Source organism: Silene latifolia, chromosome 9, assembly GCF_048544455.1.
Source record: "Silene latifolia isolate original U9 population chromosome 9, ASM4854445v1, whole genome shotgun sequence".
Lineage (NCBI taxonomy): Eukaryota > Viridiplantae > Streptophyta > Magnoliopsida > Caryophyllales > Caryophyllaceae > Silene > Silene latifolia.
In genome coordinates, this window is record NC_133534.1 from 28055506 (window position 1) to 28066942 (window position 11437).

At 39.4% G+C, this 11437-nt stretch overlaps 1 protein-coding gene across 1 annotated transcript; it reads right to left on the reverse strand.

Moving 5' to 3' along the window:
• Positions 1-251: 251 nt before the first annotated feature.
• On the reverse strand, positions 252-863 carry LOC141600788 (uncharacterized). Its single transcript, XM_074421037.1, has one exon. It carries the CDS (start codon positions 861-863, stop codon positions 252-254), a length of 612 nt encoding a protein of 203 aa, XP_074277138.1.
• Between the last annotated feature and the right edge of the window lie 10574 nt (positions 864-11437).

An 11437-nucleotide genomic window follows, 5' to 3' on the forward strand; every position in this document is an offset into this window, starting at 1 on the left:
CTTCTGCTTGTATAAGAGATTCAGGTTCTTTATTCAAGGCTTCAGATACCGGGAATTAAGAATTGCCTTCACCATCAAAGTTAGGACTTGACCGTTTCTTTAATCCCTGATGCCACCCACAATCTCCCCTAGGGAATAGAAGAGGATACTGTAATGGGTCATAGCACTCATAATAATGCTTAATGCTATGTGTATGTGCACCCTTTCCGTAGGCAATGCTATGAGGACCTGCATTTCCTTGTATAGTTGTATTATCTGGCCACTTCGTCAGATGTCGGTGCATTATACACACGCTGGTCATGACCTGGGTCAGTCGTAAGCACTATCCTTGTATCCTGAGTGACCTCTATCTCCTGCAAAGATCTAAAGAATTTGCCATATGGATTATCATCTATCAGCCCTATAAGAAGGGTAATTATTTCTTCCTTCAAATTAGGGAACAATCCTAAACGATTTTCCCTTTCATGCTGAGCATCATAGAAGTATAACTGTAGATATCTAGGAATACTATCCATGGGAATTAGATCTGGCAAATTATGATAAACTTGCCCCTGTGCTTTGAAAACAAATATCCCCTTCAAAGTCTTTGAATCAAAAGTACCTCCCAAAGAGGTGAAAGCAAATAGGTTATTATACAACCTTGCAAATTTTTGAAAATGCAACGTTTCCTCATCTCTAGCAGTAAAAAGCCGTATCAGTTCTTCGGGATATTCATTAAACGCCAGTTTAATATCACCATTGCAACAACACATACCCTTTGCTTCATATTCAAATTTCTTTGCTCCACATTCTGCACAATAGGTTGGTGCTTTCAATTTGCTGGCCTCTGATGGCACTGGTTTACCACCAACTGCAGCTAACATTTCTATTCAATATCAAAAGTCAGTTTTTCGGCATAATGAGTGCTTAAATACCTATACTGTTATTTATAATAAAGTATTTGTGAAATAGCCAGCAATATCAAGTTTGGTTGTTTATTAAGGAACATTACTTTTCTTTCTCTGGCATTTCCGTTTGGTTCCTGATACCGAGTTTTCTCCAGTTTGCTGTACATGGGGTATATTTCGTCGAGACCTATAAGGTTTGGTTGGCCCTGAGCCTGCGGCGTGCATATCTTGACCTGTATTCAACGACGAAAAGCAACCACTGCTGTTTAGTACCTCGACTTAGTTTTGTAACGTTAATTATATTTTTTGGTCTTAATAACATATTGCAAGCTCTCAATTTGTAGATTTAAAGGTTTCTTTACTTTGGTTTTGCTGCCTACGCCGTTTCCCTGCATGATCAGGTTCTACAGGTGCTTCTGTTGGCCTTGTAATTCTCCTAGATCTATATGACTGGCTAGCCGCCTGTTGCTGGTCGCTTGATGCATTGGCTATCTTCTGTTTGCTAGTTAAGCGGCGCCTTTTAACAGGTGTAGTCTGAATATCTGTGTTCACTTCAGCTGAGACGTGCAACAATTATCAAATAAAGGTGACATGTAAATAAAAAACTTGGCCAATTTTGAGTATACAGGTATAGCTTACACTGATAATGTTGTTCTGATAGATCCTGTGCAGCCTGATATGCTTTTTAAATTTGCAACCATTTTTGTAACTCACATGATATCTGCTTATTTATGACACCCTGCATCCTGGCCTTGGAAAATGCATACGCAAACCAAACAATACTATTTACTAATTTCCATTTAATTCATATTTCTGCGACCTGTAAACCCCAAACGGCACACCTGTATATTTCATTCTATCACAAGTTTGCTAATAAGTAAGCTAACTAACACTAAAGTTGGCCGCCTACATTAAAGGCACAGCATACTCTGTAGGTAGAAATTCCTTCTTGGCCAACGATAATATTCATATTATTCTTATATAATTTGCCCTAATATGGTATAATTCAAATTACTTAAACTGATCAAAGCATCATCGAGCATTAAATATTAAAATGCCTTTACTCACCTATACTTTCAGAATCATCCATCAACATGCCACGCTTAATTGACGTACGCCTGTCCTTTGATCTGGAAGCTTTTACCGGTATATATAATCAAATAAACCTGTATCACTCTCTGCATACAAAAATTAAAAGAGTAGCAATCATCAACTACATATTGTCACAACTGCCACGCATACAATATGCTAATAGTTTCATTTATTTAAAAAAAGAAACACAGGTGTGCTAAACTGTCCTAGCCTTTTAGCAGGTATCATAGACATTCTGAAACGATACACCACACCGCAATGTGGCTCTATTTGTTTTTTTTTCCTGTTTCAAATTGCCACGTAGTTATATTACATCAAAATGTACTACTGCAGTAGCACATTTGTCAGGGAATTTGCATCTCATCACTTTACACACACAACACACAAATATACAATTTAAATCCAACATATTAACCGCTCATTTTAAGTTAAACATCCGCTTTTAAAAGTTTATCTTTGCAATGAACACTAAAACTGAATATACAACTGAATCCATCACGCTAAATCTATAAGCCACTAAAGCAAGCACATAGCGAGGATACACATCTGGATCTCAGATCATAACCTAAACTATACGCAGAGAAATTGTTAAGTCAGTTTCACACGAAGCATGGTTGGCCAATAGTCATTCGTTTGATTCATTACATTACAGAGGTACAGTTTTGAATGTTTCTGATTAAGCTTCCTACAGCACTACACAAAAGGTTACCCTCAAATCTTGAGTAACGTGCCGCCTCGTTACCATCATGGCCACAAAAGATTCAACCGTGTCTTCGAAAAGGCTTATTATTTTACATACATAAGTGTTTTGCATTCTACAGCAACCCTACAACTATTCTTAAAGCTTTAACTAATGCCTTGCAAGTTCTTTAGGCATATTGACATCCTCCCTGGTAAGCGGTTCAGCAGTTGCAGGTGTGCCAAGGCTCCAATTTGCTGAACCCCTCTCTGACAAAATACGCCTAGATTTTTTTTTGGGGGGGAGGGGGGGAGGCAAGGATAAGCCACTCCGAACACCATACGCTGGGCCTTCAGGGGTGTGGTACCCATCTGCTATAAAAACAGGAATGGTTTCCAAATCAGATGGCAATCAAATGTGCCGGTCTCTAGACAACAAGTACCTACGCCTCTGAAACCCACAATGTATCTGTGAATACTTCATCCTGTTGAAGTTAGCATCTTTCACAGAAAAACTATAAATGGTTTGAAAGTATTGGATAGCTTTTTTGGCCAAGCTTTGTTTGGCCTTTTCCACGGTGTCGCAGCCATCTCCAATAAAGAACCTTTATTTGAATGCGTGGTCCTGCCATGTTATTGTAAAATAACAAACATAGAGCCCACCTGGTTGGACTATGAAATCAACCTCATCAGCAGTCACTTGGTATGCAGCCACAATCTGCAACCAAATACCCCATAGATCCACGATGATTCTCTTTGGCAGGGTAGTTGGGACCTTCTGTAACACCCCCACACTCCAAGTGCCTTACCAGGACCACTCAGGTATAAGGATGCCACCATCTCGGTTACCCGAGGCATGATATTCATAAGACAATAACGAAACAACTTTAAAAGTAAATAAAGTTTAAAGTGATTAAATAGCAATTCCAAACTGATAAAAAGAAATACAAGATTCTCATACGGTCTACTGCAAAACTATCAAAGCTAGAAAACATCGTCTGACACAGCGGAAGACTTCTAACTGCCACGTGATGACTCATCCCAGCTATCCCATACGCGTCATATCATACCTGCTCAATAACTGCTCACCACCCCCGAATGGATCACCACGCGTTTTTAAAACATTTAAACGGGGTCAGTACTAATCACACAATTTATATAATCCAACAACACAACAAACAACACAGCTCAAACGGTCACACACACACACAATCACACCACTCCCATCAATCTCCGTCACCGACTGTCCACTGGACCAGCCCTGCCAGTGGGGAACCGCAACCGTTCCCACCTAAGCCCCGCTCATCATACCGAGCGATAACCCTGTCCCATTAATGTGCACATCCTCTTCCGTGGCGGGTTCCACGAAGGGCGAAACTAGGGCGTGAAGCCACTCCCGCAAGTGACTCCACTCAGCCGAGAACGCATCTCGAGAACCAGAGACAAACAATCACATCCACAATCACAACCGTCACAAAACAATTACGATATTAAACAATCAATCTCAACACATCAACAATCATCCCATTATGGGACTAATACTGAGTAGGAAATCCTACTTGTAAAGCACAACCGTCAGACGGTATCAACAGCTGTATCAAAAAGCCTCTTCTACAAAACCTCCTCCAATCATACAAACACATAAACACTACCAAATCACAATCTACACAAAACCCCCAAATCCCCATATTAGGGTTTAACCAACTTAAAGGAAAAACAATAAAAAGGGTACATAGATCTTACCCTCGAAGCAAAGATCTCAACGGTATAATAAACGATGAAAACCGACCTTCCAAACTCCGGGATTTGCTAACAATGCGATTAAAGGGATGAACGTACTTGCTTTCTCTCTTTGACAGTAATTTAGGTTTTGAAAAGTGTTTAGAATGATGACGGAAAAGATTATATACCTTAATCGCATAATTAACAAAACCCGAGAAATAACTCCCCGTAAACCGGCTACTCGATCGAGTAGCTAAGGTACTCGATCGAGTGCCCCCTTACTCGATCGAGTATCCTAGTTACTCGATCGAGTACCCAACAGGTCAGAAACTATTTTAAAACGCAACTCACCCTTACTCGACAGAGTAAGGCCTACTCGATAGAGTACCCAAAGACTCATAAATACGGAGTATTACAGTCTTCCCTCCTTAAAAAGAACTTCGTCCCCGAAGTTCAACCCATACTCAAAAACAAACATACTAACTCGATCAAGACACAACAACGTGACTAAGAACTCAAAACAAAACTCCAACCCAAACATGAACTCGTAACACCAACTCCACTAACTATTCCTACCTCCACAACATGGCTCACGATATCGTATCGACTCCATTATATCTCTCTCAACACTAACTCCATACACTACCAACTAGCTCCGTAATACATCATCCAGAGCCAATCCAATATCAAAATACCCCTAACATCAAACGGAATGTTACATTCTACCACCCTTAACAGGAACTTCATCCTCGAAGTTTACTTACACTCATAAACATCATCATCCCACTATCAAAACTCTCGAACTCCTAAACATCACACTACTACAAGCACGACCATGGCCTTTTAACAACATCAACCACAAAACAAATCCCTCCTTTACGCTATGCTAACACTCTACTTCCAATTATTTTACAACATGCACAACCATGAAACTCACTTTTATCGCATCCTACTCCTCTTAAGACAAATGTTACGTCCTCGTAACTCACTAATACTAAATCCTTAGTTAAAACATCTCATCATCCTCATCACCACCACATGTCAAAGATAACCGCCTATAACCTCATTTCTATAACCGTTCCTATTTTCAAGGCTTTCTTACTTAAACAGTTCTCATACTTCAATTCACTCTGCACTCCATCTAACTAATACCGCAAAACCCTTAGCATAACCAATACTCCAACTCTTCCACATTACCGCAACATGACATACCTCTCTATATAGGCTATATAAAACTTCTATCGCCAAACGCATAACTCACGATCCACACGTGTTACGTACACTCACACAAGATCCTCAAGTTCTTTTCTTTCATCACTGCAAAACTCATACATGACTTAACAAAACACTAAATCCAAACACCCTTCCCTCACTGGCCCAACGAAAGATTAAAACCACTGCAGACTTTCGGATCATTACCACACATGTTCTACGAATCACTTGCCATGACTATGTGCACCGATGTTTCATCTACAACAAGGTCAAATGTTTCGTACAACCTCTTACAATCGTGCCCTATCAACGTAGAAAATCACTATACCATCACAACAACAAAACATACACAACTTTCTCCCATATCATACTCTACCCTCACACCCAAGTGAAATCGGTAAGAAATATCAACAAACAAAACAACAAGTCTACATGTTCAACCAAAACTCACAAAGAACAACAAAGAAACAAAACAACAATCTATGTATAATGGTATGCACTTTCGAAAACTCGTATCATAATCATCCCGCCTACTCCACCACAACCGGTGACGGCATCACAACACCGTCACCAACAACCGCACCGCAGTTGCGAAAATACCCACATCACAACACGAAGTACCATGCCGGATCACCACCCGAGGCACCACAACCGCACCGATAGACATCACAACTTACTCGGACCCATAAACACCGACTCAAAGATAACTTCTCGACAAGAAAAACTTACTCAAATCCACTTTATTAAATCACAACGCAACATATTATATGGATAAACAGATAAGCACCTCATGAACATCATCTCTACCATTTCACGGAATACGCATGTGTTATCAATACACATAAAATTATAACTAGCCATGCCAAATCAATCAAATTATTACCTTTTTAGCCTCATTCCATCAGATTGTCGTACCCTACATATATCACAAACATTCATATAACATCTTTATAACTATCACACCATACCGCTTCTCGTGAGGTCAGAACCTCACACAAACATTTATACACATCATAGACTCATAATCACATTCAACTAGTCAATCCTGATCACGTAAGTTACCACTCGATAAAGGTTACCTATCGCCCGAGCTTAACTCATATACCCCTCATAACATATTTTCCCATTCGCATAACCATCACCTCATGCCATACCATTAATATTCAACCACTAGCGCTCGCCTCATATAACCACATCTTATACTCCCTTATAACCATACATATCAATCCGGCCTTTGTAAAAATCAACCTCTCTAGGACTGTTGTCTTTCTTATCTATCATCACCCTTAACCACTAGTGACAACACCACAATACCACCACTGCTCGTATATCAAACCTCTTACACTCATATCAAAACAACACGGTTTTTCTCCTATCTTTGGTTAACATCCCCAAATAAAGAACATCAAACCCATCAACAAAATTACCTCAACATTATTCCCAATACTATCTTAATTGTATCGTCATCTAACTTTCCACCAAAAATCTCATATCGTGTAAATACTCCACCAACTCTTACTCCCTTAATTCCTCGAAACTCATTATTAATCATGTTGTCCTGAAACTCCCATATAACCATTAACTAACATCCTTATGATAATATCACACATTTCGATGATTCCTTACCTTTATATCACATAACTCCGGTGGAAATTTTCCTTAGCTTACTTTTTACTCTTCTTTTCTCTTCACATTCAACAATACCATTTAATAGCTCAACTCCTCTTTTCTCTTCACATTCAACAATACCATTTAATAGCTCAACTCCTTATTACTTCTATCTAATTCTTTAGTGCTCCGGTTACCTTCTCATTCCTCCAAAGCTCAAATCCCATTATTTCATGTCGATATCATCTCACTCTTTCTTACCATGGATCTTCTCTTATTATGCTATTCCTCACACTTGCCACTAACCTATCCATAAAATCAACGTTCATTGTTTAAACAACTTCATTTCATGCCGTTAAATGCCCAAAGAAATCACACGTAGTTTCACCTCTTAATAAACCAAATCTCCCAAACTCACTCACTGTCTACAAATCCACCTCGCAACATGTCTCCATAAAGTTCACTATATACCACTCTTCTCAACCCCTTTAAAACGAACTTTCACTACATATATTCTTGACCCACACGACTCCTAACCATCTCACTCCATAATTCTTTACACATCTCAAGTTGCCACTATCCAAACCTTCCTTTCAATCTTTTCATTCTCACGTTCCTTAGACCCACATCATCCCTTACCCACTTTCACTTACTTTTACATCACTCAATTTCGCGAATAAATCACTCACCACGTCTCACCAAAACTTGCACCATGCCTCAATCAGCTCATCAATATTCTTTTTCTTTTTCCACTTCTCAGCACAACCACATATAGCTCATCTCCTCCCACCAAACTCATACTCACCATAAGGTGCCACTCACCACCCCATAAGATTGGGTAACTTACGTATCAAGACCAACTTACATGTAAAACAATGCATAAAGAAGTAAAATAACAACTTTATTTAAATTAAATATAATATGCAACGAATGTCAAAAGATAAGCATATAACCCAAAACAGGGGTCACTAGATCGAGTAAGGGACTTACTCGATCGAGTAGGTGAAGATCAGAAGCATGTAAAACAAATCATCAGGGCTACACGATCGAGTAACTAACGTACTCGATCGAGTTCCCCTTTACTCGATCGAGTACCAAGGCTACTCGATCGAGTACCCCAATTCTCAGCATTGTCCAGTTTTCGTAAAACAGTCATAACTCACTCATTACTTGGTCGTTTTGGGCGTGTGACCTATCGTTAGAATCGTAAAAGGACAAGCTATAACCTCCAATTAGAATCACATCAAAATCATTTATGAATCTCAAGTTATAACAGTTTAAAGACAACCTCTTTATAATCGAAAAACACAACTACTTGATTTTACTTCCAAACAACTTAAACAACAACCAAGCAAACAAAACCAGTCCAAAACTCATAAAACCAGTATTCATAATCATATGTTACTATTTTCAAAAGCCAAGCAACAACATTAATCATGCACATCGATTATTTAACTTGTCAATCACGATTTACCACATGCTTTTATTTTATAACTTTACGTACACAATAACATAATATACAACATAAAATCTCCTATTCACATACATGTTACAAACATTGCCATATTATTAAAATCCATTACCCACATAAACATGTTCCACACATGAATTTCATATTTTTATGCAATTACTTACTTAATCTCTTCCAACCAATTCATTCATTACAGCTACACACTTCTTACCACATATATACATGAACAATAGTGGACAAGTACATAAACTTATCATGCAACCTTATGCAAACCAAATATACGTATACGACACAACATTCCTATGCACATGTTATTATTATGCCACATTATGAATCATCCATCCTGCAACATCATCATTCATCACATATTATCACATATGAACTACTTCCTTTTTCTACCACATCATTCATCATTCTCATATTTCCTACAATTCAAAACAACATTGTAAACCAACCATCATGCTTTCAATCAATAGCTTACGAAATCACATCATCACCATCTTTTCTACACATTCCCCATTCTCCACATACATACATCCACCGATTCATGCCACACATCACCATATAGGTACACAATTCACAAGATAAACACATAGCGATCCCGACTCATATCCCATGGTGACCGGTTCAAAATTGTATGGCGAGTTCACGACTTTAGGACGTCTCCCAAGCCTTTGCATTAGCTCCTACAACCTTTACCCCGGGTTCATTTTAATTGACTCCCTATATTCATTAAATTTATTGGTTACAGGTTTCAGGATCGTCGCTCTGATACCATTTGTAACACCCCCACACTCCAAGTGCCTTACCAGGACCACTCAGGTATAAGGATGCCACCATCTCGGTTACCCGAGGCATGATATTCATAAGACAATAACGAAACAACTTTAAAAGTAAATAAAGTTTAAAGTGATTACATAGCAATTCCAAATTGATAAAAAGAAATACAAGATTCTCGACGGTCTCATCGCAAAACTATCAAAGCTATAAAACATCGTCGACACGGCGGAAGACTTCTAAGCGCCATGTGATGACTCATCCCGGCTATCCCATACGCGTCATATCATACCGCTCAATAATCGCTCACCACCCCGAATGGATCACCACAGTTTTTAAAACATTTAAACGGGGTCAGTACTAATCACACAATTTATATTATCCAACAACACAACAAACAACACAGCTCAAACGGTCACACACACACAATCACACCACTCCCATCAATCTCCGTCATCGATCGTCCACTTTGGACCGACCGCCCGGTGGGGGACCGCAGCCGTTCCCACCTAAGCCCCGCTCATCATACCGAGCGATAACCCTGTCCCATTAATGTGCACATCCTCTTCCGTGGCGGGTTCCACGAAGGGCGAAACTAGGGCGTGAAGCCACTCCCGCAAGTGACTCCATTCAGCCGAGAACGCATCTCGAGAACCAGAGACAAACAATCACATCCACAATCACAACCGTCACAAAACAATTACGATATTAAACAATCAATCTCAACACATCAACAATCATCCCATTATGGGACTAATACTGAGTAGGAAATCCTACTTGTAAAGCACAACTGTCAGACGGTATCAACAACTGTATCAAAAAGCCTCTTCTACAAAACCTCCTCCTATCATACAAACACATAAACACTACCAAATCACAATCTACACAAAACCTCCAAATCCCCATATTAGGGTTTAACCAACTTAAAGGAAAAACAATAAAAAGGTACATAGATGTTACCCTCGACACAAGGATCTCAACGGTATAACAAACGATGAAAACCGACCTTCCAAACTCCGGGATTTGCTAACAATGCGATTAAAGGGATGAACGTACTTGCTTTCTCTCTTTGACAGTAATTTAGGTTTTGAAAAGTGTTTAGAATGATGACGGAAAAGATTATATACCTTAATCGCATAATTAACAAAACCCGAGAAATAACTCCCCTCAGAAACGGCTACTCGATCGAGTAGCTAAGGTACTCGATCGAGTGCCCCCTTACTCGATCGAGTATCCTAGTTACTCGATCGAGTACCCAACAGGTCAGAAACTATTTTAAAACGCAACTCACCCTTACTCGACAGAGTAAGGCCTACTCGATAGAGTACCCAAAGACTCATAAATACGGAGTATTACACCTTCACTTTCCTGTTCTTTATTGGCCCGCAGTTGGTGCCAGGCGGGGACTGCTCAACTGATTCTAGCGTGTTACGCTTGGCCTTAAAGAATTGACAGCAAGCCTTATACTTGTTCCTCCGCTCTAAATTGACATCTTCTATAATCACCTGCTTCTTCTGAACCAGGAAATCCACAACCTGTTCAGCAGCTTGTTCCTCAGATTCAGCAAGGTTCTGTCCTTTTTCCCCTGTAAAGAAACATGCTGTAGGGCCGACACCTCTAAGAAGCACCAAATTAGCTCTGTCCATTGCTAAATTTGTTTGGTTGTATATCGGGTCTGGCCACTGAAGTCCCTTTGTTATTTCAGACAAGATAGAACGGAATGAAATACTGAACTCCTTTTTTTCCTGTTCCATTTGAAACCTTACCTGTAACAGGCACAAATTAAAGCACTACCCAGAAGTAATAGTACCTTTTTCCCACAGAAATCCATTTCATCAAACTACCACTTACCTCAAATTAGATATCAACTTTTCTATTGCTCTAAACACAACTGAACCGCGTTAATTAAGTCTGTCTAAGACAACAACAACAACACACATCCATGCCATTTTGTGTGCCCAGCAAGGACAACATGCTCTCACAACCAAAT

What these genes read in the sequence shown, in the direction of transcription:
- LOC141600788 (XM_074421037.1), bottom strand. Translation starts at nt 863, where the DNA reads ATGTTAGCTGCAGTTGGTGGTAAACCAGTGCCATCAGAGGCCAGCAAA.